Raw genomic sequence first — 19,773 nt, forward strand, 5'->3', positions numbered from 1 at the left:
GAATGCCAACTCTGCCCATAGAGTCCAGCTTAGTTCACCTCATGCCCTGTTTCGGCCACAGTCCTCTGTCCCAATCCAAAAGTTGTGACTCCACCCACGGGTTCCCCTGACCCAGTGCCCAACTTCCCGGTCTCAGATACAAACAAACAAAAATCGGGATATATTTTACACATGGTACAATTTCAAATACAGTAGACTGATTATGTGATTGTCTTGTAGAAGTATTGTCAGTATTGATAAGTGCTCACTAAATACTAATACTCCATATTTGTAGTATACTAAAATATAAGGCCTAAATGACCTGCGTGTGTTTAGATTATTCACTAATGTTAATGTGTTAATACTAGGGACCCAACTGATCCTTCCCAAACTGATTGGACTAAAGTACCAGGCAAAAATGTATTCGGCTGTGAAGTAGATTCCATAGTAAATTTATTTTATAGTAAATTCTATTTAATCAGAATATGCCATAAATAATGCATTTTTTACTGAGAAGAAATAGAATTTTTCAGATTTCTGACCTTTCTGTCTTCTTCCTTTGAGAAAACTTTAAGGTATTTTCATATTTTCCTCTACATGCCAACCTGTTTGTTTTTGCAAGTGTTTTACAGTTACAAACCAAACTCATTTTATATGAGCTCCCAAGATATATATATATATATATATATATATATATATATATATATATATATATATATATATATATATATATATATATATATATATATATATATATATATATATATATATATATATATACTGAGCAACACACTTTTTTTTTTTTAATAAAAAGTTTGAGATTCATTTATTACCTCCGTCCTTAAGGGATATAGAAGTCAAATGTGTCTGTCATTCATATGAAAGAACAGAATATATATATAAGAACAGAATATATATATATATATATATATATATATATATAATCAAATTAGGGATAAGCACTCACTGGATTTAAGTACAATAACTATTTATTGGTAGTGACGTTTCGGGGCATTCACCCCTTCCTGAGGAAGGGGTGAATGCCCCGAAACGTCACTACCAATAAATAGTTATTGTACTTAAATCCAGTGAGTGCTTATCCCTAATTTGATTGAATATCCTGCCATGCACCCTGGTCTATGTTGAGGTTGGCGAGTGCACTTATTTAGAGTCTCTCTTAGAGTCTATATATATATATATATATATATATATATATATATATATTTTAATTTTTTTTTTTCTTTTTGCTGGTGAAAGAATCGAAAGTAAAATCACCTTAAGTTTAAAGTGAAATAGTTAGTTGTGTACGTCTACTAGTGATCATTGTCTGATACATGCTATGCTAGTACTCATGTTACAGCCAATAAGCAGGAAGTACTTATCAGCCAATGAGCTAATAGGATGTGTCTATCAGCAAATAACACAATTATAGTGGATGATAGAAATATTTTGAGTACTATGTTCCTTTAATTCTGATACTCCTCAGATATTAGCTTTGACACAACATCCTTGTTGAGAATCTCTGGTCTAAACTGTCAGGTAATTTTTGGTTTTGAGAATTTAATTAAGGAAGGCATCTTGGTAGACAATAGGTCTCATTATGAGTATATATTTTATTTATATAAGGTTGGATAATTCCCTAAAAAGTATCTATCAAACCACTATTTTACATTAACAAACATTCTAAACTTTATTAGTTCGTTTTTCTCTTTTATGAGACGACTGTGAAGTAATGTTTGTGAGGAACACTGTGTATAGTGATGCATTCCTTGTGCCTGTCTCACGGCCGCACTGTCTTTCTTTATCTTTCTCTTTCTTTTATACATGTGCACTGCCACAGGGAAGAGCGGTGAACATTTCGATAGTCCGCTAACCCGGGATGTGCCAAGATTAGGCTGCGGTCTGCCTCATTATAAGGTTCTAAAGTCCGCAGGGCAGGCGACTCTGCAACCCGCGATGTAGAAAGGACTCTGGTAAATGACCTCCTGTTCCTCTCTTTTTCTCACTTTCCAGTTTTAGTGAGGACGGGGGTGTTTGATGATTTTAGAGAAGGAGATATGCAAGCTACTGAGTGTAGTTTAGCAATAGTATGGAATATAAGATATTGTAAGCATGTACCATTCACTTCCCATGTTCATTGTTAACAAGTGAGAGACTGCAATGCTGGATAAATGCTCTCTAGATTAAAACATTTCTCTTTTATTATTATTCAATTTAACAAATAAAGGCATATGTTTGTTATATAAAAAGATGATACACTGTCTTGAATTAGGTTGTACATATTTTGTGGTATAAAACTGGTTGACATTTCATAAAATGTAAGAATTAAAGGGTGATCCTGATATAAACATGGCATGCTCTTATTTATTAGAACATTAATAATTTTGCATTACTGAACATACATAACTAGGTTTAACTCTCACAAAGGTGTGAAGCCCTGTGTAAGAGTAGCAAGCCCTTTGCAGGGGTTAACACACCGTTATCTAGGGCCACTAATATAATGAATGTGAAATTAGAGCCTATCATTTTTTGTATTATAATGTCCCTTTAACCATTTTTATGCCATACTGTCAAACTCCTGACAGTAGTAGTGTGTTCACTAGTGTACACAAATTGCTTAGGTTTTCTTTAATGGTTTCCCCATAGTATTTCTAAACCAGGAGCTGACAAATTACAAATGTAATAGCCAGAAACAACATTGAGGGGGGCAGCCCTTTGGCGCCTTTTTTAGAAGCCAAACAAGAGTCTCTATCTATCCATGAATGCAGTCAGAAGAAGAGATTTAGGAACCCCAACCACAACTGCCTGGCTCCTGGAATTTGTCATTATTTCATAATCGTTACAAAAAAAAGAGAATTATTAAGCATATTATCAGAGCTATTTCTATATGTGACTTTAATTGTCGATATTTGATGATCATGATTATTTTGGCACACGCTCGATGTGGAGCATGTATTTGAACGTTTGTCATTCCACCCCCCCCCCCCCCCCCCCCAGAATTTCTGGTACTTGATATCTTTTCATTATATGGTTTGTGTTTTCTGTCTCTCTAATGGTTTGCAAATAAATATTTATTAATAAAACACTACATTTAGGGCTTGCTGTACTATAAAAGAAGATGTTTGTGTGTTTGGTTGCAGAAACTGCTTATGGTGATAAGAATTAAAATAACACTAATTACAGCCAATGTAAGGAACACTTCACATATTTCTGCTGTTTCCTGTAAGATTCCAGCTTTGCTACTTCCTTTCAACAGACTTTATCTTAATCACAACAGTTATTGTATAGTGCTCTGAATCGTGTGCATGGCGAGCCATTATTTTGATATAGTCATAAGCAGTCGTCAGCAAGAGTATTTAAAAGCTTATAGGTGATGTTGAAGTGATATCTATCTTTCAGTTTAAGGATATTTTAAAATGTCTTTTTGAATAGAAAAAAACGAAATAGTGAAAACAAGATATCTTGCTAATTTGTTTTCATTCATGTTGAGGTATGTCTTTGCCTACCAATAAAGCTGTAGGTGTTGTTTTTATGAGCCAGTTAATTTAAATGTTTGTTTTTTTTGGTCAGCATAAAACAGGGACAACCTTTTTAACTGCTACCGTTTCATATGCGTTATATATATTTGTATGTTAATGTCTCTTTAACACACAACACAACTGAATTAAAAGTTAGGTTGCTCCAGATATTTTTTTACCATTTAAAATTAATGCACATTTGGGTAGAATTTGTGACTACTTTAAATTAGTGCATAAAGAATACATACAAATACATGTTTAGTTTATTGTTAAGTTAATCTATTATGTTGTATGTTGGCACAATAGTTTTATACTGCATAGGTCCCAACTGTCCTGAATTTTCTGGCATTATCCCATTTTCAAACAACTCCTACTATTGCACATGGTATGTTATTTATACTTGTTTCTATGTCACTGATGGTCACTCCATGTGCAGTTGTGTATTATACCTGACTCATTAAAGACTGCTTGGTACTGATGCAGATTATACGCATCATGTGGCATCATGAAGAGTAACAGTGCTGTGCACAAGGGTACTTTCTCCCCTACATGATTTCTTCATGTTGCAGACTTCCCAACTATTGTTATTTGAGAGGGACAGTCCCTAATTCTAAACTCTGATCTGCTGTCCCTCTGAAACAGATTTACCAATTTTCTGAATTTCCCCTAGCCCCACCCACAGACCAATCAGACATGCAGACAAACCAGATCTTGCACACTGTCCACCTGTGATCCTACCCCTCCCGACACGGCCCTGTCCAAAAAATAACAATGACATCCTTCAACCTCCTGAGTCCTTAATACCTAGCCACAAATGTTGGGAGGTATGGGGTTGTATTAGCACACAGGTATGCACTACAACCCTCAGTCAGCTAGTAAGGAGGGGTAAGTTCTTTGGTGAACCCTTTACTGGGGGAAGGTAAGAAGCTAGAATTGTTTTGCTTTTTAATGATCAAAGCCCCTCCCATTACTAAACTCTCACCACGTTTAATGTATTTAAACATCAAAATGTTTTGTGGTAGCCTATGAGATTTGTGTAGATGATTTTAGGTGTCCCTTGAATGAGATAAATTTACCATGATTTCAAGATGCCACACATTTTACATCATTACTTATTTGATTGAGGATAAAGATCCTTATATTATGGAGAAGTATAGAACTTATTTTACATATTATAGCCACATAAATATATTCAGCAAGGTGCCGGCAATATAATGCACTTACAAGCCATAAAAAATAATAAAATTAACAGAAATTTGCGGTAAAGAATATCACAAAATAAATAATTACTGTATGTACAGTAATAAACTTCAAGGGTTTTATTGTAGTCTTTGGTTGTTCTCTAAGTCTACAGCACTTGTGGGCATTCTGCCAGCCTCCTCTACACACAACCTGGCCCAAAAGGGAAGCAACATTTGCTCTTTTGGTTTAACTTGTTATAGACCACTTGGGATTATTTTATTTTTTACCTCCTGGATTCTCATTGCTTGGGGTAAAAGACACTATTTAACAGAGAAGCTCATTTCACTTTGTGTGTTAAGCTCTCATTAGCCAATGTTTCATTTATCAGCATCCGAAAAAGATAGATGTGTTTCAGAGATGCCTGGTGGAAAAGGAGGTGGGAGAGTAGGGACTGCTAATAACTCAGGGGAGGGTAAGCACCATCTGTCAAACAGGCAAAGGCAAATACATAGTGAACCTTGAGGATCCCCAAATCAGCAGGTTTATTGTTCAGCGAGAATAGTAATTAAATGTTTTGTTTTGACATTTTGATGGCACGTCAGGGTCCTCCGTCTGTATCTTGCAAAGACTTTCCACAGTGTTACATAAAACAGTTCTATTTCATCACTGGGATTTTACTTAAGTTCAGTACATTTATAATGTGAACAAGCAAAAACAAAAAAAGGAAAAAAAAAAAAGAGATAAAAATCTTGTACGTTTTAGAGTAGCTTAATCATAAATCAGTTAGTGCCAAGTCCAACTCACAACCAGTGAGTTACTGTTTTTCAGTGGCATACACACATATGCTGCAAGTGCCAAGTGCACCAGCATTCAAACCCCACACCTTTTCAAAGAGTAAACAGTGGCTTGTATGACATAACTTAAAGGGACACTGTAGCCAAAAAAAAATATTTTGTGATTCAGATAGAGCATGCAATTTTAAGCAACTTTCTAATTTACTTCTATTATCAAATTGTCTTCATTTTCTTGGTATGCTTATTTGAAAAGCAAGAATGTAAGTTTAGATGCCGGACCATTTTAGGTGAACAACCTGGGTTGTCCTTGCTGATTGGACAGCACCTTTAAACAAGTGCTGTCCATGGTTCTGAACCCACAATTTGCTGGCTCCTTAGCTGAGATGCCTTCTTTTCAAATAAAGATTGCAAGAGAATGAATAAATATTGATAATAGAAGTAAATTAGAAAGTTGCTTACAATTACATGCTCTATCTGAATCATGAAAGAAAAAATTTGGGTTCAGAGTCCCTTTAAGTCTTCACTGATGCACTACACACTACTGCCAGCTCCCTGAGAGGGTGTGGTGTGTGAATGTTAGTGCACAGGGCACCCATAGCATATGTGTGTATGCCACTGAAAAACAGTAATAACTTCTTTATAATAAAAGTATTTTGGCTAATTAAAGTACATTGCAGAAATGCTTCTATTTAAAACTGAAATGCATTTGTTAACTGTAATATGTGTTAGATAAGGAAATGCTCAATTTAGATGCTATAAAGCTTCATCTCAGTTGCTATTAAAAGCTGCTGTTGGTGTTATTCTGGTGACGAGGTGGGAAAGCGGGGGGGGGGGGGAGACACAAAAACTTGTAAAAAGATTGAACCTTTTTAGAAACATTATTTAAATGCAAATTAAATTAATAAACTGAAGTAAAAGCCTGTGTTTATAAGTACAGGCATTGAAGTATATGTATATTTTGGTTATTTTATATATTTTCCATCCTGCTGATACATTCCATTGACATAGATACTTTGAGACTTTGGGCTCCAAGTACAAAGCAGCGTAAGCCCGTTGTAGGGCAGGTCTGCACATGCGCGCCTACTTGCTGCAATGTAAGAAGCAGTGGTCATTGGAGAAATCACCCCAAACCTGCTCGCTCGGGGTGATTGACAGACCCTTCTCTAATGTGATTGGTTGTGAGAGAGAAGGGGAACAGGCTTTATATGGTCACTTGAGCGTGTAATGATACATACGGGGAGTGTACATATAGGATTCACTGCCCTTATGCCTCAAAGGCGAGCGGACAACTTCTCAAGTCAAGAAGCTTGTCCACTCGCCTTTTAAATACATGGAGCCCTTAGTCCATAAAATTTTGCAATCTTGCTTGTGGACTGTTGTATTCTACTTTAATAACAGAGTCTGGGTGTAGCACTGTTCCTGGAAGAATGTTAAGACATATCAACTAGTAATTATGTAAATAATACCTCCCAATCATCTAGCAATTTGCAGAACAATCCCCATCTGGTAGTTCAATCACCATGTCCCTACTTTCTATATTTACATCCCAGTTTTTCTTTAAAAAAAACCTGAGGCTACTCAGGTCTGGGATCAGTCTGATCACTACTTCTGAAGTGCCCAGATCCTTACACGTGGTTCCTGTTACGATTTTATGGTAATATCTTATATGTTTTATGATGTGTACGTTAGTAGTTATAGCTGTGTGAAATTTGAAGTACTATTACATTTTTCTGATAAATTCCAAAATCCTTCCATTTCCCTTCCCCTGTATCATGTGACAGCCATTACCCAATTACAAAACATACTTAACTACTTTGAACTCTTGCAGATGCTCAGTAGGAACTGAAAGTGTGCTAATAAAAAGAATATGCACAGATAATGGAAGTAAACTGGAAAGTTTTTGTAAATGGCATGCTCTAAATTAATGATACTTCAATTTTGACTATAGAACTTGGCTAAATCTTCTCTTACGTATTAGGCTGTTTAATATCAGGAGAGAACAGAAGAAGATAAAGTAATATCTCTGTAGTTATGTAGAATTTGGTGCCTAAATTTGCAGTCTATCAATTGGTTCAATTGCAGTTTAGTGGATGCTTTTATTTGTTTTGTTATATTTGCTTATATACATGATTGATTCCTTTCAGATAGCATAGCTCACTATATAATATTATGATAAAATAAAGCAATAATGATGAAGCTAGTTAATTTATGATCTAACTTTTTCATGGTCTCCTGTTTTCAAGCAGATCTCAGACCACTGCCTGATGTAGCCATGACAGGAAATTGCACGCGGGAATGCACAGAATATGGACACTCGGATACTTGTTGGATGCCCGGCCAGCCATCCCCAAACCGCAGGCCTAAGAATGCCCTCAAGCTCTCAACATTTGTGCCTTACCAAGACAAGGGGAGCCAAGAGCAAATTGGCAATGGGAACCCCAGAATTCCAGAGGAGCGTGTCGGAGGCAACAACAACAGCACCACCAAAATGGCTAACATCCAGCTGTTACCGACATACAGTGCCTTTTCAAGTAACAGCCATGAGTCATGTACGGACTCCCCTATGGAGGAAATCCCACTAACCCAAGCCGCTGACTTCCAGCATGCCACAACTCCTTCCTCTCAGTCTGCCAAGAGGGAGATTTATCTGTGAGATTTTATTTGAACTTTGGAATGGATTGGACTAAAGGAACCTAAAAACAATTGGGAGTTACTGATTTTATCCAGGAACCTAAACCAGGCTAACTTTAAAATTGAGGGTATTGACTAAAGACAAAAAATGCTTTATGGTCCATGCAACTGCTTTTGGGGTTAAACCTACATTACTTTTGATTTTGTTTTGTTTCATTTTTTTTTTCTTTCAACTTTATATTCCCCCACCTCCCTCTCCGTGCAAAACTCCAAGTCACCTTCAACATAGACAATTCATTGCCATAAATATGAGAACTGTATTTGGTGGGTGGGAACGCACATTTTTTTAAGGAATAGTTTTTATAAAGGGAACTTGTGCATTTAGTTTCTCTATCCAAAGAGGAGAAACTGCAGAGTGAAGGAGAACTTAATAAGCCATTGTGGTTGGTGTTTGAGGTCATGTGAAGGAGGGAGGTGTTCATTTTCAATACTGTCAACTTATCTGGTACGGAGAGTGAATGTGCGCATTTACAGGATTTCCTTTCTATTTGTAAAGGCTCAAAACACAACTTTTTTTGTAATTGAGCATTTAAAATTATTTTGTTTAGAATATTTGAATATTTATCTTAGCCATTTTATGCTAGGTCAAATGTCTGCCCTTGCAGCTTGTTATCCATGTTAATTATTTTCAGAAAAATATGACAGGCTACTAATTATACAGATAGTTTTACAGTAAAATTACATTTGAAGTCTCTTTTGGCATCCACTAACATTACAGTAGCGCCTTGACTGGATATATGTTAATGGACCCAAATTTCTTTAAAAAAAAAAGTAATAGCACTGTGTCCTTCTGTTTTAATTTTTCGATGTTTTGATCCATCCCAGCAGCATAGCCTGGCAGTTCCATTTCATATTGTACGATTAGGTTTTTAAATGAACAAATGGCATGTTTATATCACTATCGCTGGAAATCTATTGAGCAGCGCAATTTCTTTTGTAAAAGATTTGCTGCTGTTTTGAAGGTCTTTTAGACAGTGGTGTTTTCTTGCATCTTGGGCAATGTTATGTTGGCAAAGAACATTAGTTTTAGTCATGTGTTTTTAGGTATCCACACGTCAGCCCTTATAGCCAACCAATATTTTATGACGCTACCTGGTTAAAATCACATTATTTAAATCAACTTGGTTTACTGCATGCTAGTGATCATATAAACTTAAGGCTACAGTACTCGGCCAGGAGCCTAATGGAGAATGGGTCGATATTACAGGAAAACTACATGCTTGGAGAGGTTATTTCTAGACCAATTTACTACTTGCGCTATGGCCAAAAAATCTAAAGTATAGCCTGTCTATGTCACCATGTTCCATAGCTAGACGGTTGTAAAGAGTAAGAAAAATAAACCAAAGGTGCCCTTTGATATATGTACAGCTGATTGTATGGGAAAGCCAGATGGGGACCAAACTGTTTTGTATCTGCATAACCAACCCATGTGTTACAGGGTAAGCTATGAGTTTGACTGGCCTTTTCAAATGGACTTCTGTAAATACAAACCTTTTTGAACAAATATCAACCCTGCCTGATTTCAGCTTTTATGGTTGTTATAAACATTCTTGCTTATTTATTGTTACTCCTTATAAACTATTAACGTTCCAGGTTGGCCTTGTCATTTTGCACAGCTTTGCTTTGGAGACGGTGGCGATGGATTGAAATAAAGATAATATTGATTTAGTTTGGAAGGAAGAAATCTCGGAAAGCAGATTAAAATAGTTAAGTTTAAAGTGTGCATTTCCTGACTAGTATAGTACAAGACCATGTTCTTGTCACCTAATTGTGAACCAGAACTGATCACTATTCTATTGATAGACCCTTATTGCACCTGCACCTTTAAAATTTTAAAACCATTGTTTTGTACTCTGCAAATTGTAAGCAGAAAGGTTTTGTATCTTCAGAAAACTTCTATACAGTGTATGTTATTTTCTTTTGTGTGTGTGCACAGGGCCTTTGTGTGTGCACGTGGCCTTTATGTGCGTGCACATGGCCAGGGAAAATACTACTTTTTATTTTTCTGACTACTCTGCACACAGTTTATAAAGTGTAGGAAAAACATTAGTTTCCTTTACTGTGCTCTGTTTCACATACAATATATACTAAATGCCCTTTAATTTGGAGACACTTCTGCCGTTTGTCTGCATTGGCAAACAGTGTCTTCAGAATATGACTAGAAGACAACGACTGGCTAATCATACAATACAGACCTGTCTTTGTTTCTCCATCTCACTTCTTTTTTTTAAATAAAAAACACAAAAAAAACACACAAAAAAGCACCCAGATGAAATACAATATCATGTTAATTAGGCCCATATCCTATTATTAATTCACACTTATTTTAACTCTAAAAATACTATTGTACATGTTATTGCTGTGGTAGCCATAACCAGAATTAGTGGTATGAATTGAAGTGTGCATGTTTGTGGTGTTATACGTGATAGCATCCCTTACCATTATTTCTTCACGTAGACCTGTACACTTTTTTTTTATATGTAAGTGCTACATTTTCAAAACATTTTTCTTTTTAACACAAAACTTATTTTTCTAATTTCCTTACTTGGATTTAACACTTACATGTCCCAGTTTATGGAATTTCTATTGTAAAACTCCTTTTTATTTGGCCCACACATCTCTGCTCACAAAGCAAAGGGTTAAATCTCCTAGTCATGCACTTAAAATCCACACAATACGCCATAGGCGGAATCCTGCGCTGCATAATTCTATTCACTGTATCATGATCTTGGAATGTTTGAACTACATTAACTCATCCATCATGTTATTGTACTTATTTTCCAGGAAATACCTTTATTAAAATAGATATCCTGACTCTTCAAGATCATACATTAGCAGTGTAAAAGAGTTGAGGACATTTTTCTTTCATATACCTAGATTCCTTTCCAGCATCAGTTCTCTATAGATTCTTATCTAACCCCTGCTGTCTCTCTGTTTTATCTTACACTTCCTTTTTCATTTTGCAATCCAAATTTTGTATGTATAGTTTACATTCAATGCCGAATGGGGATTGCCATAAATGTACAGATGTGACATTATGATACAAAGGTTAGCCACAGTATCTTGGAAAACGTATGATTGTTACTGCATTCTTTTTGTAGTGGGTGGGGTATTGTTTTTGTGAGAAATACTATATATATATTTTGTAGCAGTTTTATGCCTGAAAAAAAGAGGAGGAAATCTCTTCATGCACAGGGTATGGGAATTGGGTTGAAGAATATACAGTAAATATGAGTGACACCTTTGGTCAATTTGACAAAAATGAGATACACATGTATAGTTTTTAATAGAGGTAAATATATTTATTTTTCAGATTACAATAAAGAACATGAATACCATGGTGAATACAGTAAGGATTCAAGGTCAAACTGGAGAGATAAATGTGTAACAAGCTCTGATTTGGAGGACACACCGAGCATTGTAGTTAAATTCTGGACATCTGAATTGGTTTCCTTACATTACATCCATTATCACAAAGGCTTTTAGTTTAATATTAAATGTACTGTGGGAGTTCTTCAGCAACAGTTGTGTATAATACATTTCTTAGAACTGCTGACATTCCAAGGTTTTTTCACATAACGTTTGCAGAGGTGCATCCATTAATATGTTTCTACTATGACAATACATTATACATAGCGTGTATAAAGGTCCTGTTAAGATAATTGTTAAAGCAGTAGAGGGAATTTGGCCAATCTTCAGAGTAAAGAATTGGCTGTTGTCAGTTATATACATCAGCAAATCTTAGACAAATGTAGATATTTTCTATGGAGCATAGACGTTAATATACAGTATTGTATAAGGTTTACCTTCTATATTTCCCCATCACAGAGATGATGATACCTTTCTGTATTCTCTCCATCAGACACATCTATAGAACATTAGCTATAGCAATTGACTTAACATACAAATCCATGAGAGAATGGTATGTGTGACTTTATATAATTGCAAAATTACATGTTGATAAACTGGGGGTAGTATGTTAAAAAAAAGAGATTTGGCTTTAGTGTGACTTAAATTTGAAATCAAAGTGTAAATAATAAATAAGAAAAGCTGTTTTGCACATTGTAGATTCCAATGGTAGACAGATGCAATACAGTCTGGGACTGATTACCGGATAAAGAAATATTGTCTCAATCCATTCTTATGTGACTACACAGTATTTAATCTCACGTGTGTGAGGTAGGGCAGTGGTGCTTTAGATATCAACAGAGTCACACACAATCCTCTATGTGATTAAATATTTTCTATTTACATAAGGTGCTAAGACTCATAAACATGGAGATTCACGTGGAAATTTAGAAACAAACCATTGCTGCTGCTCATTTGTAACCTGTTAAATGTGGCACATATTTTCTATACAAAGCAACTTAAGTTCTGCATAATTTTGCTCCTGATGGTTACAATTAGTGCTACTTATGCTCCAACGGCAAAGGAAAACCAGACCCCCAAACCATGTTCATACTCTCCTTCCATTAAGTTGTGTGTGCAATAGACTCAATATACAGGGGGTACCTGTCTGTACCAATAAGGACTTTTTCACTCTAGGCATGCACTTTGACGTTTTATTTTATTTTTTGTTATTTTTATTTTTTTGCAAGGACAAATACCAAAGGTGTGAAGCATAACAATGACGGTGATTCCAAACAGCACCATAAGTGGCTACATTTGGCAGAAAGAGCTATGATGCAGAGAACAATGTCTCTTGCTGTGGAACTTTCACAAATCATAAAGTGTGTATAAAGAAAAATCATGAAAGCCTGACTTTAGATTTTTAGTGTTCAATTTTTTTATCCCTTTGCCTCTGGAAGTGCCTGCAATGCGCTTTGGTTGAAGACTTTTCCAGTGGTTGAAGTTGGTTAAACACAGAAATTTAATTTTCCTGCTTGTGATGCTGCCTTGTTTTGTACAGTTTTATGTACATGAAAGTGTTGCTTTTTAATATAAACCTATAAGAAATATATATATATAAAAAAAAATCCCCACACAAAATTCTTAAACTAAAATATTATGGCAAAGTATGTAACTATTTTTAAGATGGGTAAATTAATATGTATAATCAGAAAATATGGTTGAAGTTTTTCTCGATTTATAAATATTTTATGTATTTTCCCAAGTGACTCACTCCTTGACCTCTCTCTGGGAAGTTTTTTACCTTCTCATTCTATTTTAATTTTATTATTATTTTAATGACTGTCACTCCTGTTAACCTTCTTCCCCATTTTTTTAGCCCTGTGAGCACAATCAGTTTTTTTTTATTCCATTTTAGTTGTTTTCTTGTTTTTTAATTGTTTCAGCATGGCAAGAAATAAAAATGTGGTCTGTCTATTACCGTTTTTACTTTCAGATACATGAAGATCTTTCTGTTCTGTTTGCGGAGCTGTTAAATAAAGAATTCCATTGTAATTATCCTTCCAAAAGTCTCATTGAGTCAAAAATGTATTTTTATTCTCTTTTATTAAAGGGACAGTCTAGTCAAAATTAAACTTTCATGATTCATATAGGGCATGAAATTGTAAACAACTTTCCAATTTACTTGTATAATCAAATTTGCTTTGTTCCCTTGGTGGTATTTTTGAAAAGCTAAACCTAGCTAGGCTCAAACTGATTTCTAAACCGTTGAAAACCGCCTCTTAGCTCAGAGCATTTTGAAAGTTTTTCAGTTAGACAGTACTAGTTCATGTGTGTCATATAGATAACATTGTGCTCACTCCCGTGGAGTTATTTAGGAGTCCGCACTGATTGGCTAAACTGCATGTCTGTCAAAAGCACTGAGATAAGGGGGCAGTCTTCAGAGGCTTAGAGACATGGTAATCACAGAAGTAAAACATATATTTATATAACTGTGTTGGTTATGCAAAACTGGGGAATGGGTAATAAAGAGATTATCTATCTTTTTAAAACAATAAAAAAATCTGATGTAGACTGTCCCTTTTAAGGTTTTTAAAAATTAAAATATGCAATTGACTGTATACTGAAAATGAAGCCATATTTAGCACACAAAGGTCTAGAATACAAGTGGCACGTTATTTAGTACCCTCGCTCGAGCAATACATTTGCTAGAAGTAAGCTTTTTGCACGTGCTGGGTTGTGCGCGTATTATAAGTTGAAAGTAAAATGTTTTGCACGAGCGCTAACTCAACGCGCACAAAAAAAAACTTGGAATAGCACAACCGTGTTAACGTATTCCCCCATAGACTTCAATGGAGTGCAAAAAGTGGGAAAAAACCTAACACCCTTACTCACACGCAAACCTGAACGCGTTTACTCAAGTGCGTTAACCCGGCATGAAATATTATTTCACATTCCAATTTTTTTCTCATAGCAGTATATATTCTATTTATTCTTAAATACATATTTTCTTTATATATCTATACCTATATATATATTATTATTTATATATATATATATATATATATATATATATATATAGTAGATACATAGTTAAACACTTTAAAAATTATTATTTCATAAATATGATTTTACATGTTTTCAGCTACTTGAATGCAAAGTAGGGGTGTGCATGACTAATATTTTTACTATCGACTAGTTGACAGCTGTTGCTGTCGACTAGTCAACCCCACCCCCTCTTGCCAAAAAATAGGTATTAAATTTGAAATATTTTTAATGTAATTGTAATATGTTATGTTCTTTTTTTAAATTTATTTTTAAAACCTAGTTAACAACCTCAATACGTTTTAGGTTAAAAATGATGCTAGATCTACTTTTACTCAGGAGACATTCAGATTCATGCGAGTTAAGGTATTTTGCCTTTGTAGGGCAGAAGAGCTGCAAGCTTGTCAAGTCGTAAGTATTTATTCCAAGTTTTTTCTATCAATTACAATTTACCTGTAAACGTTGTAAAAAAATCGCATATTGTCTCCCATGAATTAGCGCATAAACATATAAATGTCATGAGTAGCCTTACAATAGATAATGTCCCACTATGCCAGGAAATAAATGTTTCCTGGCCATAACAACAAAACATTAGACCATTTATTAACCAGTTAGTTTTTTTATTTACAGAATGTAAAACATCTCAAACAAAACTACACTCGATACTTAGACTACCAATCTTACAGTAAGCCTACACTCTGCGTAAACTTACACAAACCTTTGTGTGTTAAAAGTTCCAGTGAATAAAAAAATAGGCATGAGTTAGTATAAATAAATGAACAAGAAACAAAATCTGCAAAGCGGGTCCATGCAAGTTTTTAACAAAAAACATCCACTATTTGGCAATGTCCATATTATTTTAATTAATTGTTCTTGTTAAGGAAAATGAGCATGTCCACATGCTCCAGGAATAGACAATTACGTAGTCTGTTGACTATCAGGCCTGCAGCTGAGAAAACTCGTTCAGCCAGTACAGATGTTGCCGGGATGCACAGGCATACTTTCGCTAGCTGTGATAATTTCCTGTACTTGCATTCATTTGCCTTCCACCATTCCAGAGGGTCTTCAAATGGAGAAATGCAGTTACACTCATCTTGCATGTATTTGTCCAACTTGGTTTGCAGAGACATCGGGTCCTCTGTGTAGTAGTCATCTCCGAATAATGTTGCCATAGCAGTAACAGTGTGACGTTGCTTTTCGGGTGGTCCGCTTGCCACTGTACTTGGTTCATTTTCCAAGCAGGACTTTTCGGTTAGCAAAATGTTTTGTCTACGAAATAACACATCATAACTGCCACCAAGTGAGACAATCCGCAATCGGTAGTAGGCTACGGCTATTTTTGACTGTCAAAATATAGCGTAATTTAATATATCATTAATGGACTAATGCCGTAGTAGTCGAAAAATGCAATACTTATCGACTAGTCTGTCTCAGCCCTAATGCAAAGGGCTCCATTGCACTTAAATACATATGTATACATATATGGACATATGTGTATATATCTGTAAATACATATATAAATGTATAAATACATATGTGCACACATTTATAAATATATATACACACACATTTAGACACATGTATGTAATCTATGTTAAATCCCTTTGCGTGCCTTTTTTCCTAACACCTGAAATCTCATATCTCTAAATATGCAATTAAAAAAATAAAACAAATGTGTTGCTGTACTTTTAAGTGTATTTTGATGTGTTTTGTGCTACTTTTTGACTCGCGTAACCGTTAGCCAGAGCTCTGATGTCTTGCTATCGTGGCACTAAATTCAGTTGTGCTCAAGCGAACGCCTAAGGGTTATCACTAATGAGTGATTAGCAACAGATGTATGATCTCGCAAAGAGAGGAAGAAAGGTATGCAGTGAGAATTATTCTTTAATTATAAGTATTTCATGCCTTGACTAGGTTTACCAATTATAGACCAGATTCAATCTGGGTTATCTAACAGTTTATCCACAGCCATTTACAATTTGACTCTTTAATATTGGTAACCCACACTGACAGTGCTGAGATACTTCTATTTTTTACTGTCGGATTGATCTATTTATTATCACAAGTGAAAATGTAATATAATACCTGAGATCTGGTGGTATCAGATAACACCAATTTAGTTCCAATTCACTGTATTTATATACATCTTAGACCTATCATCTTCATGCCATAACTGAAAGGCTAATTTTATATATATATATATATATATAATCTATATCCCCTTATAAGACTTCATGAATTTGGCTGACACATTATTTGGCGCCAAAAATGATGCCACATCCGGTAACGCCGACACTTTTGGCGCAAAAAACGTCAAAAATGACGCAACTTCCGGTGACAAGTATGACGCCGGAAATAACAAAGAAATTTTTTTGCGCCAAAAAAGTCCACGCCAAGAATGACGCAATAAAATGAAGCATTTTCAGCCCCCGCGAGCCTAACAGCCCACAGGGAAAACAGTCAAATTTTAAGGTAAGAAAAAAATTGATTATTCAAATGCATTATCCCAAATAATGAAACTGACTGTCTGAAATAAGGAATATTGAACATCCTGAATCAAGGCAAATAAATGTTTAAATACAAATATTTAGAACTTTATATAAAAGTGCCCAACCATAGCTTAGAGTGTCACAAAAATAAGACTTACTTACCCCAGGACACTCATCTACATGTAGTAGAAAGCCAAACCAGTACTGAAACGAGAATCAGTAGAGGTAATGGTATATATAAGAGTATATCGTCGATCTGAAAAGGGAGGTAAGAGATGAATCTCTACGACCGATAACAGAGAACCTATGAAATAGACCCCGTAGAAGGAGATCATTGAATTCAAATAGGCAATACTCTCTTCACATCCCTCTGACATTCACTGCACGCTGAGAGGAAAACCGGGCTCCAACCTGCTGCGGAGCGCATATCAACGTAGAATCTAGCACAAACTTCACCACCTCCACGGGAGGCAAAGTTTGTAAAACTGATTTGTGGGTGTGGTGAGGGGTGTATTTATAGGCATTTTGAGGTTTGGGAAACTTTGCCCCTCCTGGTAGGAATGTATATCTCATACGTCACTAGCTCATGGACTTGCTAATTACATGAAAGAAACTTTCTCTGCAGGCAGGAAATATTTCACTTGTACACTATCCAATAATAATCCAGCAAAGTCCTTGTGAGTTGATCAATGTGTCAGCCAACATATGTAAGCTTCCATTTTGTTCATGGCCAACCGTGATCGCTTTAGGAAATTGTATGAAAACATGTTAAAATTCCTACCTGTCAGTTGTCTTTCTCTTAAAGCTCTGTCATCTTGTTGCCTGCTTTCCTTGCCCATGCCATTATACACAAATATACATATAGTTACACAAACAGAGAGATAGGAGAGAGGTGGAATTAGAATAAGATAGAGATCATAGATAAGATAAATAAAATATATATGTGCTGCTGCTGGCTTGTAGCTGTAGCACCAGCTGCTACTTTAACTTTATTGTTTAAGCTGCTCTCCAGGTGATCCTCTTCTGGCCTGAAGATAATATTTTGACTGGTAAGTGTGTTTTTGCTTTCTACCACCTGCGCTCTCAACTGTTTATAGAGGCATATTTGTTGAATAAATTGTAATGATCACTGGATAGAAAGGACCAAACTAAACAATTCAGAAAAGAAAACCTGTTTATTTTTTAAATATTATTTTTCTTGAAACCTCAACATAGGTTGTTGGGCCACGTGCATAAAGTTTTTTTCTCTTAATTTAATGTGATTGGTGCTCACAGAAAATACCATCCTTTTCATGTTTACTGGGCTCCAGTTGACTTTTTAAATGAGTAAGGAGTTAGGACCATTACTGCACAAAACTAATACCAAGTAAATATTATTATTATTGTTTATTTAAAAAGCACCAACATATTCTGCAGCGCTGTTCATGGGTATAAAGATAAAAGTACAACGGTGATACAATACAATATAAAACATCAGACATAATTTAACGAACAAATTCAAGGGGAGTTGAGGGCCCTATTCCTGTGGGAACTTACAATCTAGAAAGGTAGGAGGATGGAAAAGAGGAGGTGGGGACTGCAAAGGTGAGAATGATGTTAGTGCGGAGTTAGATGAGAGCAACTGTTAGGTAAGTCAAATTCATTTGTTACTGAGTTGGATGATAAGCTTCCCTGAACGAAAAGGTATTTAGGGAGCTTTTAAAGGAGGACAGGTTAGGGGAAAGTCTGACAGCTTGAGGAAATGCATTCCAGATAGTTGGTGCAGCACAAGAGAAGTCCTGTAGACTAGAATGAGAGGAGGTTATGGTAGAAGATGCAAGGAGCAGGTCATTGTTGGATCTTAGGGGGCAGACTGGAGTATATTTGTTGATGAGTGAGGACAAGTAGGGTGGGGCAGCATTGATGAGGGCTTTGTAGATCAGGGTGAGAATTTTGAATTTAATTCTGCTGTGAATGGGGAGCCAGTGAAGGGACTCACAGTGGTGCAGCAGATACAGAGTGTCGAGAGAGGTGGATAAGCCTGGTGAAGGTATTTAGGATGGATTGAAGGGAGCAGAGGCGAGAGAGAGGGAGGTCAGTTAGTAGGTTATTAAAGTAGTCAAGTTGGGAATTTACCAGGGAGTGGATTAGCTGTTTAGTAGTTTCAACGCTCAGAAACGGACACATTTTGGAGATATTGCATAGGTGATTGCGGCAGGAGGAAGAGAGCCATTGGATGTGGGGAATGAAGGACAGATTTGAGTCAAGTGTGACTCCAAAGCAGCATACTTGGGGTTATGGGGAGATAGTGGTGTTGCCAACAGTGATAAAAAAAAAAACTGGAGTAGACTAAGAGGGGGGATAGAAGTAGCTTGTTCTTGGACATGTTTATTTTTAGATGGTGGGAGGCCATCCAGGAAGAAATGCCAGATAAGCAGTCGCTGATGTGAGAATTAGCAAAAGGAGAGAGTGCATTGGTGGATAGGTAGATCTGGGTGTCATCAGCATAGTGGTGATAGTTGAAGTCATAGCTCTTGATAAGTTTACCCAGTGAAGAAGTATAAATAGAGAAGAGTAGAGGATCCAGAACAGAGCTTTGAAGTACTCTGTCAGAGGAAATGGAGAAGAGGATTCACCAGCAAAAGAGACAGAGAAGGACCTGTTAGAGAGCTGTGTGTGAATCCAGGAAAGGGCAGTGTCACAGAGCCAAAGAGAGCTGAGAGTCTGTAGGAGGAGGGGATTGTCATC

The 19,773-nt window shown here is 35.9% G+C and overlaps 1 protein-coding gene across 7 annotated transcripts in view; it reads left to right on the top strand.

Moving 5' to 3' along the window:
* The window catches only part of PCDH1 (protocadherin 1), a 282,736-nt gene extending 269,155 nt beyond the window's left edge, over positions 1 to 13,581 (top strand). For 5 of the 7 annotated variants that reach the window (XM_053718625.1, XM_053718621.1, XM_053718623.1 and 2 more), the window contains one exon: positions 7,717 to 13,581. In XM_053718625.1, the coding sequence (XP_053574600.1) occupies positions 7,717 to 8,126 (410 nt within the window). In that variant the 3' untranslated portion in view covers positions 8,127 to 13,581. Of the gene's footprint in view, positions 1 to 1,819; positions 1,953 to 7,716 lie in introns of all 7 variants that reach the window. The other 2 variants (XM_053718627.1, XM_053718622.1) reach the window with 2 other exon arrangements.
* The last annotated feature ends 6,192 nt before the right edge of the window (positions 13,582 to 19,773 follow it).

The sequence above is a fragment of the Bombina bombina genome, chromosome 6 (assembly GCF_027579735.1).
Source record: "Bombina bombina isolate aBomBom1 chromosome 6, aBomBom1.pri, whole genome shotgun sequence".
NCBI classification, from domain to species: Eukaryota; Metazoa; Chordata; class Amphibia; order Anura; family Bombinatoridae; genus Bombina; species Bombina bombina.